The sequence below is a fragment of the Scyliorhinus canicula genome, chromosome 2, assembly GCF_902713615.1.
Source record: "Scyliorhinus canicula chromosome 2, sScyCan1.1, whole genome shotgun sequence".
In the NCBI taxonomy this organism is placed as follows: Eukaryota; Metazoa; Chordata; class Chondrichthyes; order Carcharhiniformes; family Scyliorhinidae; genus Scyliorhinus; species Scyliorhinus canicula.
This window is the reverse complement of record NC_052147.1, coordinates 176,696,592-176,714,186: the sequence shown is the minus strand read 5'-3', so window position 1 is coordinate 176,714,186 and position 17,595 is coordinate 176,696,592. Positions and strand designations below refer to the sequence as shown.

General features: G+C 45.9%; 1 protein-coding gene across 2 annotated transcripts in view; it reads right to left on the bottom strand.

Moving 5' to 3' along the window:
- dnah7 (dynein, axonemal, heavy chain 7) overlaps nt 1-17,595 on the bottom strand; it is a 498,762-nt gene that overhangs the window by 110,771 nt on the left and 370,396 nt on the right. For both annotated transcript variants that reach the window (XR_005459743.1, XM_038789116.1), the window contains exons 49-51: nt 17,229-17,362; nt 7,649-7,984; nt 6,357-6,483 (exon numbers count right to left, since the gene is read on the bottom strand). Coding sequence is in view for 1 of the 2 variants with exons in the window: in XM_038789116.1 (XP_038645044.1) it covers nt 6,357-6,483; nt 7,649-7,984; nt 17,229-17,362 (597 nt within the window). In the remaining variant the exon portion in view is untranslated. The remainder of the gene's footprint in view (nt 1-6,356; nt 6,484-7,648; nt 7,985-17,228; nt 17,363-17,595) is intronic.

The following is a 17,595-nucleotide window of genomic DNA, read 5'->3' as shown; positions in this document are numbered from 1 at the left end:
TGGATAGACAAAGCAAACATTCAAGGAACGCACGGGGGAGGTGCAGCAACTTTTCATTCCTGTCTGGCACAAAAGCAAAAGGGTAAGAGGGCCAAGCCATGGCTTACAAAGGAAATTAGAAATAGTATCCAATCCAAGGAAGAAGCATACAAATTGGCTAAGGAAAATAATAGGTCTGAGGATTAGGAGCAGTTTAGAACTCATCAAAGGACCAAGGGATTGATTAAGGGGAAAATACAGTACAAAAGTAAGCTTGCAGGGAACGTAAAGACTGACACTAAGAATTTCTACAGATATGTGAAGAGAAAGAGATTGATAAAGACAAAAGTAGGCCCCCTACCGACAGATACATGGGAATGCATAATAAGCGACAAGTAAATGGCTGAGCAATTGAATACATACTTTGGTTCTGTCTTCGCAAAATAGGACACAAATCAGATACCAGACATTTTGGCGAGTGAGAGGGAAGAACTGAGGGAGATCAACATTAATAGAGAAATAGTGCTGCGAAAAGTGATGGGATTGAAGGCGAATAAATCCCCAGGGCCTGAGAATCTGCATCCCAGAGTGTTTAAGGAGGTGGCTGTGGAAATAGTTGATGCATTGGTTGTCATCTTCTGGGATTCCATAGACTTTGGAGCAGTCCCTGCAGATTGGAGGGTAGATAATGTCACTCCAATATTCTAAAAGGGAGGTAGAGAGAAAAGACAGAATTATAGACCAGTAAGCCTAACATCAGTAGTGGGGAAAATTCTTGAATCCATTATCAAGGACTTTATAGTGGACCATTTAGAAAGCAGTGACTGGATCAATCAGAGTAGGAAGGAAGGGGAAATCATATTTGACAAATCTGTTGGAATTCATTGAAGATGTAACTAGTACAAGTGACAAGGGAGAGCCATTCATTGTGGTGTATTTGGACTTTCAGAAGGCATTTGACAAAGTCCCACATAAGAGATTATTGTGCAAAATTAAAGCACATGGGATTGGGGGAAATGCATTGAGGTGGATAGAAAACTGGTTGGCAGAGAGGAAACCAAGAGTAGGAATTAATGGGTCATTTTCAAATTGGCAGGCAGTAACTAGTGGGGTACAACAGGGATCAGTGCTGGGACCCCAGCTAATCACAATATATTAATTATTTGGATGAGGGAACAAATTGTGATGAGAGAACAAAATAGGGGCTGGTTTAGCACAGCAGGCTAAACAACTGGCTTGTAATGTAGAACAGTGGCAGCAGCGTGGGTTCAATTCCCATACCGGCCTCCCTGAACAGGCGTGGAATGTGGCGACTAGGGGCTTTTCACAGTAACTTAATTGAAGCCTACTTGTGACAAAAAGCAATTATTATTTATTATTTAGGGGCTGGTTTAGCACAGGGCTAAAGAGCTGGCTTTTAAAGCAGACCAAGGCAGGCCAGCAGCACAGTTCAATTCCCGTACCAGCCTCCCCGAACAGGCGCCGGAATGTGGCGACTAGGGGTGTTTTACAGTAACTTAATTTGAAGCCTACTTATGACAATAAGCGATTTTCATTTTTCATTTGTCAAAATGTAACATCTCAAAGTTTGCAGACGATACCAAGTTGGGTGGGAGGGTGAACTGTGACGAGGATGCAGGAATCCTACAGCATGATCTGGACAGGTTGGGTGAGTGGGACAATCAATGGCAGATGCAGTATAATTTGGATAAGTGTGAGGTTATTCACTTTGGAAGCAAAAACAGGAAGGCAGATTACTACCTGAATGGTTATAAATTGGGAGAGGGGAGTGTACAGCGGGACCGGGATGTCTTTGTGCACCAGTCGCTGAAGGTAAACATGCAGGTGTAGCAGGTGGTAAAGAAGGCTAATGGTACATTGGCCTTTATTGCGAAAAGTTTTGAGTACAGGAGCAGGGATATGTTGCTGCAATTATACAGGGCCTTGGTGAGGCCACACCTCGAATATTGTGTGCCGTTTTAGTATTCTTTTCTGAGGAAGGATGTTCTTGCTCTCGAGGGAGTACAGTGAAGGTTTACCAGACTGATTCCAGCATTGGCGGGACTGTCATATAAGAAGAGATTGACTAGGTTAGGATTGTTCTCACTGGAGTTCAGAAGAATGAGGGGGGATCTCATAAAGACTTATAAAATTCTAACAGGACTAGACAGCGTAGATGCAGGGAAGATGTTCCTGATGGTGGGTGTGTCCAGAACCAGGGGTCATAGTCTGGGGATTAAAGAGAGGAGGAGACATTTCTTCACCCAAAGAGTGGTGAGCCTGTGGAATTCATTACCACAGGAAGTAGTTGATGCTGAAATATTAAATATATTCCAGAGGCGGCTAGGTATAGCATTTGGAGTGAATGGAATCAAAGGTTATGGGGAGAAAGCAGGATTAGGCTATTGAGTTGGATGATCAGCCATGATCGTGATAAATGGCGGAGCAGGCTCGAAGGGCCAAAAGGTCTCCTCCTGCTCCTATCTTCTATGTATCTATATGTCAGCGTTTACGCCAATTTGTTCTGCGATTTTGCAACAGGAGCTGACTACACAACTCTCTGCAGAGCTCATTTGACAAAGCCGGAATATAAATGAATGGCTGAAGCTTTCAGCAGATATACCTTAGAAGCAGTACAAATGTTCCAGGAAATTCCTGCATATTCACGGTTTGGCATAACTTAGTTGAATACAAATTTCCTTGGAAATTTTCTTCAAGAAGTGGAGTGCGGCCTGTGAGGGACACTCTTCTGAAAGTGGAGGATAAAGGGAATGTGAGGTTCAGGACCATTACTCACCTTTGGAAGGGGGAAGAGCCATGCACTTGCTGCCACTGTTCAGACAGCACGCTGAGCTTGAAATATCCTAGAGCAACGTCACAGGGAAGAGGTAAGCTGATTGGTTTGTGTGTAATTGATATTAGGGACTGTCTTTTAATAGCTGCAAATTAAATAACGAAATAAGATAAGAGGGAACAAAGCTGGGAGGATAAAGGAGTAAAGGAAAAGTGAATCTAAGAGCAGATCCAGGTAGTTAAAAGACTGCAAGAAAGAGCGGAGTGCAAGTTTAAATCTCCTGAGGAAACCTAAACAGCTGTTTGGGTGAGACAGTTGGGTAGGTACTTACTACTATTGTTGGTTATAATTGTTAAGACTTCATTGTTTATGAGAAATATATTCTATTATGATAAAAGAGTGAAGAAGATGGGCCCTAGTTGGTATTGCTTGATATTGAATGAATCAATTTAACTTAAAGGGGTAAGACATGGCAGCAGAACTCCAAGCCATGGTCTGCTCTTCTTGCTTCATGTGGGAGGCCAGGAACGCATCCAGTTCCCAATACCAGCATGTGTGCAGCAAGTGTCCCAGCTGCAGCTCTTGGTAGCCCGAGCTTCGGAGCTGGAGCAGCATCTGGGGACATAGGTGAGCATCCGTGAGGCAGATAGTATTATGAACAGCATGTATAGAGAGGTGATCACATTGTAGACTCAGACTCCACAGACAGGAAGGGAATGCGTGACCACTTGTCAAAGCAAGAAGACTAGGTAGGCAGTGCAGGAATCTCCTGTGGTTGTTCCCCTGCAAAACAGATATGCCATTCTGTGTATTGTTGAGGGGAATGACCTCTCAAGGAATAACAGCAGCAGACAAATTCATAGCACCAGGGGAGGAACATAAGATATAGCTGGGATAACGGAGATATGACTCCAAGGTGACAAAGGCTGGGAACTAAACATTGAGGGCTATTCAGTTTTGAGGAAGGACGACAGAAAGAAAAAGATGATGGAATTGGATTGTTGATTTAAAGAAGATATTGATAAAATATTGAGGAAAGATATTAGCACAGATTATGTGGAATCTGTATGGGTCGAGTTAAGAACCATTAGGGGCAAAATACATTTGTAGGGGTGGTATACAGACCACCAAACTGAAGTGGTAATGTTAGGAACAGCATTAGACAGGAAATCAGAGAAGTATGTGATAAAGGAAAATCTGTGATTGTGGCTGACTTTAATCTGCATATAGATTGGGTGAGTCAAATTAGTCACAGTACAATAAAGAAGAATTTCTGAGGTGTAAACGGGATGGTTTTCTGGACCAATATGTTGAGGAATCATAAGGGAACAGGCCATTTTGTACTGGGTATTGTGCAATGAAAAAGAATTAGTTAGCAATCTAGTTGTGAGACACCCCTTGGGGATGGGTGACATAATATGATATAATTCTTTATCAAGGTGGGTGGTGAGTTGGTTGATTCTGAGACCAGGGTCCTGAATCTCAATAAAGGTAACTATGATGGTACGAGGCATGAGTTGGCTATGATGAACTGGGAAGCATTACTGAATGGAGGGACAATAGTAACATTCAAGGAACGAACAGGTGAACTCCCAAAAATTGTTTATTCCTATTTGGCACAAGAGTAAAAAGGGAACTGTGGCCAAACCTTGGTTTACAAGATAAATTAGAGATAGTATTATCATAGAATCATAGAATAATAGGATTTACAGTGTAGAAGGAGGCCATTCGGCCCATCAAGTCTGCACCAGCTCTTGGAAAGAGCACCCTAGCCAAGGTCAATACCTCCACCCTATCCCCATAACCCAGTAGCCCCACCCAACACAAAGGGCAATTTTGGACACTAAGGGCAATTTATCATGGCCAATCCACCTAACCTGCACATCTTTGGACTGTGGGAGGGAACCGGAGCACCCGGAGGAAACCCACGCACACACGGGGAGGATGTGTAGACTCTGCACAGACAGTGACCCAAGCTGGAATCGAACCTGGGACCCTGGAGCTGTGAAGCAGTTGTGCTATCCACAATGCTACCGTGCTGCCCTTGTGGGAGGAAACCAGAGCAGCCACGGGGAGAAAGACTCCACACAGACAGTGACCCAAGCTGGGAATCGAACACAGGACCCTGGCACTGTGAAGCAACAGTGCTAGCCACTGTGCTACCGTGCCAGTCAGACCCCTTTAAAATCAGAACCAGGGGAATTCATAATGGGGAACAAAGCAATGGCTGAGGAACTCCATTCGTAGTTTGCTTCTGTCTCCACAAAGCAAGACATGGATAATGCACTGGACATTCTGAGAAACATTAGTTTAAGTAAGGAGCTAAAGGAAATCAGTATTAGTAAAGATATGGGGCGAGATTTTGCCGCAACTGGCCAGATGGCCCGACTCCAGCGCCAAGAGCGGCGCCTAACACTCCGGCATCAGGCTGTACGGAAGTTGCAGAATTCTTGCGGCCAAAGGGCCGCCATGGGCCGGCACGGGTTGGTGCATGCGCAGAACCACAGGTGTGCTTCCGACACTTGCGCAGGGGGCTTCTTCTCCGCACCGGTCCTATGGAGGCCGGCGCGTGGGAAAGAGTGCCCCCACGGCACAGGCCCACCCGGGCACAGGCCCACCCGCATATAGGTGGGCCCTGATCGCGGGTCAGGCTACCGTGGAGGCCCACCCTGGGGCTGGATCTCCCCCCCCCCCCGAGGACCCGGCTCGCTGCCCTCCAAGCCAGGTCCCGCTGGGATGGACCATGTCCATTTCACGCCGGCGGGACTGGCCAGGAACACATGGCAGCTCGGCCCATCGGGGCCCGGAGAATTGCCAGGGGCCGCTGCGAACAGCCCCCGACCAGCGTGGCGTGATTCCCGCCCGAAAACTGGCACCGGAGAATTCGGCAGCCGGCGGCGGGGCAGGATTCTTGCCGCCCATCCGCGATTCTCCATCCCAGAGTACTTAAGGAAGTGGCCCTAGGAATAATAGATCCATTGGTGGTCACTTTCCAAAATTGTTTGGACTCTGGAATGCTTCCTACAAATTGGACGGTAGTTAATATTAGCCCGCTATTCAAATGGAGAGAAAACAGGGAATTATAGAGCAGTGAGACTAATGTTGGCAGTAGGGAAGTTGCGAGAATGCATTTATGAAGGATTTCATAGCACAGCATTTGGAAAACAATTGCATAATCAGACAAAGTCAGCATAGATTTACGAAAGGGAAATCATGCTTGACAAATCTAGTAGAGCTGACCAGGGAGACCAGTGGATGTGATTTATTTAGACTTTCAGAATACTTGCGATAAGGTCTTGCATGCTAAAAAGAATCATATGTTGGGATTTGAAATGACCACCATGGGGCTGCATGGCAAATGTTTTACAAAAGCAATGCCATGTTACAGGAACAAAAGCTTTTTGAGACTATTGAAAAATAAATGTCACTTTCTTCACAGCTGTGCATAAAAAATAATAATCTCTTACAGGAATGCTGATTGAAACAAAACAAATACTATAATTGCCTTAAATTTTACTTCAGCATGTTCCTAAAGTATAACTTCCGCATATATAAGGTTAGTATTAAAAAATAAAGGACTGACCAGTCCGTCGTGCCTCAATAGGTTTATCGTCAGGCAAAATGAGAACAGCAGTTTGTCCTTTTCAAAGAGCGATCGGCACACATTCACATACAATGAGTACGTAAAATACTTTTCAAGGATCTTCAACCTAAAAGATATTGAGAGATAAATTACATATTAAAGCATGTACATTAAAAAACACAAGTACACATTTAAATTGCTATTATTCCCGTAGGTTTTACTACCAATCGCACAAGAAAAATCAACAATTTCCATCAAGTACACATTTCAGAAACTTCCGGTGGTGACATGTAGGTGGAGGTCACACTTTGGGTGGCTCTGCCAGAGTTTTTGGTTTTTGACCCTTTTCACCCTTGCCAATATGAAGAAGGTAACTGAACCTCTTCTGGAACTGGACACTGTTCCTCCTAACTGCACTTCATCTGCAATATCTCTCCACACCTGCCTTGTTTGGAAGAGTGCCCTTTCCCATCATTGTCTGGAAGGAGCACCTTCCTGCTCGCCTTCATTGCTTCAAGGAGGACCGCCAGTGCTGCCCCCTAGTTCCAACCCTCTATCTTTCCTGTTTCGTGCCTGATAAAGCAATGAGTAAAATCGCAGCAATAGTAATACTGTCCCCCCCCCCCCCCCCCCCCCCCCAGCTCCTAATTGGTGCCCAACCCTCCCTCCACCCAATTAACAGTCTGACTCCCTTAAAAATAGGGCCCAGTAATTTCTTTGCTCCTGGGGTGGTGTCTGTACCCGGAAACGGTCCTGATAACAGCTTCCCAATCCCAGAAGGAAAATCCTACCAATGGTGAAAGGCAGGATAAACCTTCAGCCAGAAAAGTAGCATCTGAAAAGTGATCTTATTATATTTGTAATACAGTAAATGCCATTTAAAAGATTAATCTGGAATTTAATCTTTAACAAAAGCATGGGAGAATGTCAGAAAGATCCAAGTGCAAACTAATAGATGGTAGATTTAACACCGATATCAGGAAGTTCTTAGTGTACAATGATCAACACTTGGGAGTGGATTTTCAAGCCGAGTGATGGTGGCGAAATCCTGGAATCAATTAAGAAACAATTAGATGCAGCAAACGAATTGGGATAATTTCAAACTTGGGCAGGAACAGAAAATTGATGGTATTAAATCAGTTGCATGCTAAACAATTTGTTCAATTTTCCTTGACATCAATCTAAAGTGACAATCAGCTGCTGAAATGCCATCAGTTTTCTGATCTTCCAAAAGTTAACGTTTCCCCAATATCTTTTTTAATTATTCAAAATTAAACCAAGTTTTACCATACCTCTGTGATAGATCGTCAGATTTTTCAGAATTTTCTATAGACATGACAAAAAGGTTGATAAACCAATTCAGGGAATACTGGTACATGGGCTCTATATTGCCAAGGTCAGCAATTGAGAAAAATAGGATGGAAGAGTGTATTGCGATAGGTCGGTAGCCCATTCGAGTAGCATCAATTTTCTTTTCTGTCTCCTCAGCTACAGCTTGCTTTTGGGTTATTTCATTGGCAAGAACCTTTGACGAAGATAAAACCTTTATGGCAGTCTCATCTTCCAAGATATTCCCTTCTGAGGATGAGAGAATTTCCAGAATCTTATCCTCAATTTCTTTAAGCAACCTGAAAAAATGAAATGACTTCAAATTAATATGCAAATTAATATGGGTGTACTTATTACACTAATTCTTTTCCCTCAACTAAATAAGATTGTGACTTCAACTGATATTTAGCAATTTGGAAGATCATAGGCTGCATTTTGTGACCCACCGGGCATGTTTTCGGCAGGGGAGCATGTACAATAAGACGGGTACCCAACCCACCACATTCCTCCCAACACCAAACTCGCCCCTAAAACACAAGGGTGGACAGGCTTTGAAATCAACAGCCTGCCCATTATATTTAAATAGATAATCGAGTATCAACTGGGCTTGCTACCAAGCCAAGTGACTCCAATAATGCACTGTCAATGGCATAAACTGTTTGGCATGGGCAGACGAGTGGGCAACCTGATTTTTTTTTAAGGGTGGGAAGGAAGGGGAGCATTCCATCATTGGTGGCTGCCTTTTTGGAGCACGAAGACAGAACCTCCCAGCGCCCATTAATGTGCTCATGACACTGCTGGAACAAATGTGCCGAGGGCAGGATATCCCTACAATGATAGGCACAAGTTCCACTCTTCACCTATTCAGCCCATTTGCGCTGGTGGCAACCAAAGAGCCGGATATACTAGACCTGGTATTGTGCAATGAGATTGAATTAATTAATGACCTCAGAGAAGATGCTCTGGGTGTCAGCGATCATCATCATCATATGATTGAATTTTACATTCAGTTTGAAGGGAAAAAGAGAGGTTCTAAGATTAGTATCATAAACTTAAATAAGGACAATAATGTGGGCGTGAAAGCAGAGATGGCTAAAGTGAACTGACCAATTATGTTCAGGGATAGGTCAATAAGGTGCAGTGGCAGACTTTTAAAGGGATATTTCAGAATACACTGAATAGATACATCCACCAAGTAAGAACAATTTTATGGGAAGGACCCACCATCTGTGGTTAACTAAAAAAATAAACATAGCAACTAACTTAACGAAACAGCATATGATTCTGCAAGGAGGGGTGGCAGGTCACACAATGTACAAAATATAAAAACAACAGAGAATGACTAAAAGATTAACAAAGAGGGGGAAAAAATTGAGCACGAGAAAAGCTAGAAATATAAATATGGATAAGAGAGTTATTTAAAAAAGAAAGGACTTAACATAGTGAGTGGGTCCTGTAAAAAGTGAGTCTGGGAATTAATTATGAAAAATAAGGAGATGGCAGATGAATTGAACAGATATTTTGCATCGGTCTTCACTATACAGGGCACAAGTAACATTCCAGAAATAGCTGTAAATAAGGGAGGGAAGAACTCAAAAAAAATTACAATCATCAGTAAAGTGGTACTGAGCAAATTGTTGGGGTTGCAGGCTGACCAGTCCCTGAGTGTCGATGGACTTCATGCTAGGTTCCAGTTAGATAGTTGATGCATTTAATTCTCCTAAATTCCCTCGATTCAGGGATGTTTTCTTTGCATTGCAAAAGAGCAAATGTAACACCTCTATTTAAAAAGGGAGGGAGACAGAACTCAGGAAACTACAGGCCAGTTAGCTTAACATTTGTCATCTGGAAAATGTTAGAAGCTAAAAAGGTATTGTACCAGGGCATTCCGATAGGTTCAAGGTAATCAGGCAGGCTCTACATGGTTTTGTGAAAGGGAAATCATGTTTAACCAATTTATTGGTGTTCTCTGAACAATTAACATGAGCTGTGGATGAAGAGGAACCAATGGATATACTGTACTTAGATTTTCAGAAGGTATTTGATGAGGTGAAAGCTGAAAATAAAAAAATATAGCATAGGAGGTAACATGGTAGCACGGATAGAAGGTTGGCTAGCTAACAAGAAACAGAGAGTAGGCATAATTGGGTCATTTTCTGGTTTGCAAAAATGAGTGGTGATCCAAAGGGATCCGTGCTGGATCCTTGACCTTTTACAGTTGATATAAATGACTTGGATGAAGGGATGGATGGAATGGCTGCTAAATTTGCTGATGACACAAAGATAGGTAAGAAAGTAAGTTGTGAAGAGCATGTAAGGAGACTATACAAAGAGATTAAAATAGGTTAAGTGAGTTCTGGAAAATGTAGCATCATGTGGGAAATTATGAAATTGCCCATTTTAGCAGATAAGAATAAAAAAAAACATAATAATATATAAATTGTGAGAGATTGCAAAGGTCTGAGATGTAGAGGGATCTGCGTCTAATGCATGAATTGCAAAAGGCTAGTGACAGCGAAGAACAATCAAGTGCAAAATAGTACAGAGTATTCAAAAAAAGGAGGAAAATCAGTACCAGGCCAGAATGGCAAGAGAGTTGGGAGCTGGATTATTTTGACATTGAACAGAAAGGGAGACTATTTTGCTTAATTTGCAACAGGGTGATATGAGCACCAAATAAAATTGTTAAAATGCATTAACAAAAATGTCTAGACACCGCATTCTTCACGTGTCACAATATTTCTGAAAAGTTCTGCCCAACATGCTTCACAGTTTCCAAATCTGAAGGAAGCCGTGGAAACAGAGAAACAAGTACTTAGATGAGCATTAAATGAGAGGGCACAGCAACTTTGGCTAGCTTTCATATTTTGAAGTTGATGACGATTTCTATTAATATATGAATAATTAAGCATTTCTAAAACTCAATTATGAAATATTCAGCATATAAAAATGTATTTAATCTTATTCATGGGGTCAGGGTTAGTGCACATACAGGGGGCGGGATTCTCCCCTGCCCGGCGGTGCGGAGGGTCCCGGCGTAGCGGAGTGGCGCCAACCACACACATTGAGGGGCTAGGCCCGTGCCAGAGCGGTTGGCACCACACCGACTGGCGCCCAAACCGGCTCCAGCGGCCTTTGATGCCCGCCGGCCAGCGCCGGGGCTGGCCGAAAGGCTTTCGCCGGTTCGTGCATGCGCGGTGCGTTAGCTGCCGCTGACATCACCAACGAAAAATGCGCGCTGGGGGATTCTCTTCCGCCTCCGCCATGGTGGAGGCTGTGGCGGTGGCGGAAGTAACAGCACTGGCCCGCCCGCCGATCGGTGGGCCCAATCGCGGGCCTGGCCACCGTGGGGACACCCCCTGGGGTCCGATCACCCCGCACCCCCCCAGGACTCCGGGGGCCTGCTCGCGTCGCCGATCCTGCCGCCACCAGAGGTGGTTCAAACCACGGCGGCGGGAGAGGCCTCTCAGCGGCGGGACTTCGGCCCATCGTGGGCCGGAGAGTCGCCGCAGGGGGCTCGCCAATCGGCAGGTGGTGTTTCCCGCCCCCGCCAATTCCCGGATGGCGGAGAATTTCTGCCACGGCGGGGGCGGGATTTGTGGCGGCTACGGGCGATTCTCCGACCCTGCGGGGGGTCGGAGAATTTCGCCCCGATTTCAATCTCGTGGCCCACTGAGATGGAGGGCCATTCTTGCAACCCATGCACTAGCCTAGGTTGCCCATCACTGCCATAGAGAGAAGAAAGGGAGGTCTAGACTGCTGAAGTAATAAACTTGAGGAACTCCAGTAATGAATTTAGAGTGTGTATTTCTGAATCTCAAGGGAGACGCCAATTATGGAAAGACTTCTCGTGAATGTGCAGAAGTCGACTTGGAAACAAATCCCTTTGCAACTGAACCAGCTGTCCTAGGTGTAGAAATAATGATGGGCATCATCGTCTGGCAGCGTTGCACTCAGGCACATCGCAGTCAGAGAATCCCAGGAGAGTCCTCTTGCAGGCTTTCTGGCAGCCTCCGCGCCTCGCGGGATTTACCTAAGTCTCACGAGAAGTCAGATTTGGAACTCGGTCCAGAAGCGGCGGGACCAATCGGCACTCCCGGAAGTAGGCCTGGGATAGGCTGCAGCCAGTCGCCAATAAATCCTAGTCCCCAGGAATGTGGGTCTAGCAGGCTATCTGAGACCCCTGGGTGGTCAGGGATAGTGCAGGGAGGCCACCTGGCCCTCCCCATGGAATGTGGGCGCCTTGGCACTACTCCAGACCTTGCTTCCGACTGTGCCTGCGATGACCCAGAGGTCCCGTTCGAACTTGGTATCGTCACTACGAACAGGATGCCCCCCAAGCATGGCACCAAACCCGTCCACATCCACAGCATCGAACAGGATGATGAGTGGTGTGCACCCTTACGGTCAACCGGTCCCCTGTCAGGTTCCACCTGGACACTGGCGCTTCTGCCAATCTCATTGCGCTGTCTGATTTTCGCAAACTCTGCGTACAGCCTGTGTCCTGCCATCTGCCTGTAAATTGCTTGACTACAATGGCAATGCCATCGCCGCCAGCGGCTCCTGTTGCCTTGAAGTGACACATCGTGCTCACACAGCCATTCTCCCGTTTGAGATTGTTGCTGCCTCAAAAGCCTCCTTGCTTGGTGCGCAGGCATGCAAGCTGCTCCACTTAGTGCAGAGAGTACACTCTCTCTCTTCAAGCAATGTGTCTGCAACGTCTGACACAGACTTCAGGGCGCAACTCGACTCCATCATCCAGCAATACCACGATGTGCCCATGCCTGTCTTCGAAGGCATGGGCACACTCCCGTACACGGATAAAATCTTACTCAAGCCCAACACCACGCCTGTCGTTCACGCACCTCACAGAATCCCAGCGCCCCTTAAGGACCACCTCGAGCAACAGCTCCAGGACCTCCGGGACCAAGGAGTTATTTCTAGGGTCACGGAACCCACAGTCAGGGTAAGCTCCATGGTCTGCGTTAAGAAACCGTCCGGCGAGCTGCGGATCTGAATAGATCCTAAAGATCTGAATCAGAATATCATGCGGGAGCACTACACGATTCCGAAATGTGAGTAGCTCACATCTGAGATGGCACGCGCCAAACTCTTCTCAAAACTGGATGCCTCGAAGGGTTTCTGGCAGATCCAACAGGAAGCTGTGTACGTTCAACACGCCCTTTGGCAGGTTCTGCTACAACCGGATGCCATTCGGCATCATATCTGCGTCCAAAGTTTTCCATCGAATGATGGAGGGCATTGACAGCGTCCGGGTATATGTCGACGACATTATTGTCTGGTCAACCACCCCGCAGGAACACATTGCCCGCCTTAAGCGTGTTTTCAGGCGCATCCAAGAACACGGCCTCTGCCTCAATAGGGCCAAATGCTCCTTCGGCCAGTCGAATATCAAGTTTCTGGGGGATCACATCTCCCACCAGGGGGTGCGTCCAGACGAGGACAAGATTGCAGCAATCACGTCCATGAAGACACCCGAGGACAAGAAAGTGGTCCTCCGGTTCCTGGGTATGGTGAATTTCCTTGGGAAGTTCATCCCGAATCTCACCTCACACACCATGGCCCTCAGAGACCTGGTTCGCAAAACCACAGATTTCCGATGGCTCCCCGCTCGCGGGCTTGAATGGCAGGAGCTGAAGGCTAAGTTTTCTACGGTCCCAGTATTGGCCTTTTTTAACCCGACCAAAGAGACCAAGATCTCTACTGATGCCAGTCAGTTGGGGATTGGTGCCGTGCTCCTGCAACGAGACGAGGCCTCGTCATGGGCCCCATTGCGTAAGCGTCGCGGGCGATGACCCCCACAGAGCAGCGCTATGCGCAAATTGAGAAAGAGTGTCTCGGCCTTCTAACTGGAGTCGTGAAGTTCCACGACTATATCTATGGACTTCCGCAGTTCACGGTTGAAACCGACCACCGCCAGCTTGTAAATATTATCAAAAAGGACTTGAATGACATGACGCCTCGCCTCCAGCGTATCCTACTCAAGCTGCGCAGGTATGACTTTCAACTGATCTATACCCCTGGCAAGGACCTTGCCGTTGCCGATGCCCTCTCAAGGTTGATCACAACTCCGTGTGATCATGAAGGCTTCGCCTGCCAAATAGATGCTCAAGTTCAGCTTGCAGACTCCCATTTGCCAGCATCGGATGCACGACTGATGCAAATTCGCTGCCAGTCAGCGGCTGATCCACTTCTGCAGCAGATGATGTGTCTAATGTCAGATGGATGGCTCAAGGGCCGATGCCCACAATTTTACAATGTCCGCGATGACCTGGCAGTTGTCGACGGGGTGCTCCTGAAATTGGATCGCATCGTCATTCCACAAAGCATGCGCCAGCTAGTGTTGGAGCAACTGCATGAAGGCCATTTAGGAGTCAAGAAATGTCGCCGCAGGGCCAAAGAAGCCGTCTACTGGCCGGGCATCAATGATGACATCGCCAATGTGGTGCTCAACTGCTCTACCTGCCAGTGTTTTCAGCCTGCCCAACCACGGGAAACCCTGATGCCCCATGAGCTCGTCATATTGCCTTGGACCAAAGTGGGCATCGACTTGTTCCACGCATTGGTCAGGGACTACGTCATCATCATTGACTACTTCTCCAGTTACCCGGAGGTCATCAGGCTGTACGATCTCACATCCTCAGCTGTGATTAGGGCGTGTAAGGAGATGTTTGCCCACCATGGCATTCCGCTGACGGTCATGTCAGACAATGGCCCCTGTTTCGCGAGCCAGGAATGGGCCGGCTTTGCCCGACACTACAACTTTGCGCACATCACATCCAGTCCCCTGTACCCCCAATCCAATGGGAAGGCGGAAAAAGGGGTCCACATAGTTAAGCGGCTACTCAGCAAGGCCGCCGATGCCGGCTCAGATTTCCATCTAGCCTATCACTCTGCCCCGCTCTCCACTGGGCTGTCGCCTGCTCAGCTACTAATGAACCGCACCCTCAGGACGACGGTGCCATCGATTCTCACCCCCAACCTCGACCATGTCCCTGTGCTCCACCGCATGCACACGTCTCAACTGCAGCAGAAAACTTCATACGACTCACGGGCTGCTGACCTTCCCGATATCCATCCACGCGACAAGGTTCGCATCCACCTCCCGGATGGTGGCTGGTCTGCGCCTGCTGTTGTTCTTAGGCAGGTGGCCGCCCGCTCCTTTCTGGTCCGCTTACCGGATGGATCCATTCGGCTGCGCCATTGGCGTGTCCTTCGCCTTGTTCCAGACTCATCACGGGATCCTCCGACCAGCTCTGCTACTGATCCCGCCGTGGACTGTGTAGCGTTTCCGGTCACTCTGCCTGCCCATGACTGTGCTGCAGCCCTTCCGGCTCCCGATGCGCCAGCTACTGCCCCACCCTTGAGGCGGTCAACCAGAGTCGGCGCCCACCTCAGAGACTGAATTTATGAACTCTGCACACACGTGGACTTTCTGAGATTTTTTTTTCATTCCTTGTTGCATTCGTTCTCCAGTGATTTGTAAATAGATTCGTTGGTTGTTCCAGTTCATGTTAGTCATCTGCACCAGGCACCTTCCTTTGTACATAGTCTTGTTTCCTGTATATAGATTTGTACATATGTCTTCATAACTCACACGTAGCTAGGTACATTCTTCACACACCCACACTATTTATTATCACATGCCTATATCAACATTTTTTATAAAAGGGGGGAATGTCATAATATACACCAGTATATCATGGTGCAGACACACACTGATGGACACATGCAGGGACCAATCAACATGTACAAACACTGCAGCCAATCACCAGTTAGAATACACACACTATAAAGGCAGAGGGCACCACGGTTCCCATTCATTCTGGGTGCTGCCTCTCAGTGGAACAAGAACTCATCCAGTCCAGCACAGACTCACACCACGTGCTGAGAGAATCAACTGGTTCGGACAAGGCTTAGGTCTCTAGTTTAAGTTAGCATCATTTAGACCCACAGTCATCATGTGTTAGTTAGTTAGAAGTTAGTTAATAAAATTGAGTTGAACCTTCATCAGTGTTGGAAGTGTCTGTTCATCTCTCAAGTCCACAACTTCAGTTACATCACCCAGAGATGATGCGATACCTAAACCTTTGCAAACAATTCAACACACAACGGCAACCAGTACCACTCCAGAGGTTGCTACAAAGAAAACAAACAAAACCAAGAGACACACCAAAACATATCACCATGTCCAAAACATTAAGAGAAAAGAAGAGGAGAAAACTGGGAGAACTACCTCATCCCACCAACAAACCAGCAATGAAAACAGTCAAAAATTGCAAGAATCATCATGCAAGAAAATGGAAGAGAAAGTGACTGGTAACACAAGCATGGGCACAGGCTTTTCAAAGGCACCGGACAAAGCGTAAAAGAAGCAAGACTCGGGCAAGCAAACCAGGCTCTGAGATGGGCAACAATTTGAAAGAATGAGAGCTGTACAAAGGAAATGGACACTGGTCAGCATGTGTCCATGGACACTTTAGTAAAACTCTTTCACCCCACCAGCTACGTATAATGAATGCATAAAGTTTAATGTTACCTGTTTAAAAAATTATCTTAATGCTTTGTTAGAAAGGGTGATGTAGTGATGTGCCGATGGGCTGTATCATAGTTGGAAGGTGTGCGACCTCCAACCAGCAGGTGGTGGTACAGACACCTAGACCAAGGTTATGTGACCTGTGACTCCGATATAAGGGGAGACACATCCGGCCATCTTCAGAAGAAGATTGAGAGGTTAATAAGACAGACATGTGAATGGTCAGTGCTAGGTGCAAGTTCCAGAGGAGTAGTTAGCAGACTCCATGATAACGTGCTCTGTATCAGATGGCTATCTTGCCACACGAGACTCAGTAAAAGATTCTGGTTTGGACAAGTCAAAGTGTGTGGTGGATTCCTTCATTAAGTACAAAGGACCAATAGTTTGATGTGCAGAATATTGACAAATGTGACTTTAGGCATTGGAGGGTGTATTTTGATAATACACTATACTTGTGCTGCAGGAGCTGTACTTAAGTGAAAGAACATGTGGTATAAGGAAGGAGATGTAAACGGTATTGTGTACCCCTTGCAGATTTCTGGCAAGTTCTCGGTGTTTTCAACACAATATAGGAAACATGGATGATAAACATGTTTATTATAGTGCATTGTTGCAAGATGAATGCTTCCACTTACATTGGCTGAAGTGGTGTGATCAGTGGACTTCTTCTAGTACTCCAGCTATCATGGGGATGGGAGGGGGAAGCATTGGTGGATATGACAGTGAATGTCAAAGCATTTTGCACTACTCCAATCATGGCAATGCACTAATTTTCTATTGCTAAAATGGCATGGTGGCACCACAAACATCCATGTTCAAATTATTACACTGTTTTACCGCTTTTGATCGCAGTGCTTATACAATTTTTCATTTAAAAATCTCTTATTAACAAAAGCGGCATTTATTTCAAAATCGCTGCTTTAATCAATCACAAGAAGTACAGAAATAGGATGTGATATAAATTGCTATGTAAGGTTTGTATTTACCTTTTGTTTTCTGCACTTTGCAAAATTAAAGCCTGCTTCTCCTCTTCCAAATCAGGCCTTTCTCTGGCCACCACGATACCAAGAAGCTGGTCTTGCATCCCCTCACTGGTAATCATAAAGTTTAGCAGTGTCACCTGTAGGTCAGGGAATAAATTCAAAAATGAGGACATTATGATCAACTCTTAGAACACAAATATATTTCCAATTAACTTCCTGTTATCAAATATCCACTAATCGTATCAGATTCTCTCACACCATTTACCTTTTGATCCAATAATTAAGTGTTGAACCAGAATAATGTAGAATTAGGCCAGAGCTGTTATTTAACATATAAAAGAAAATCCTTTAATAATTTAACTCATCTGCC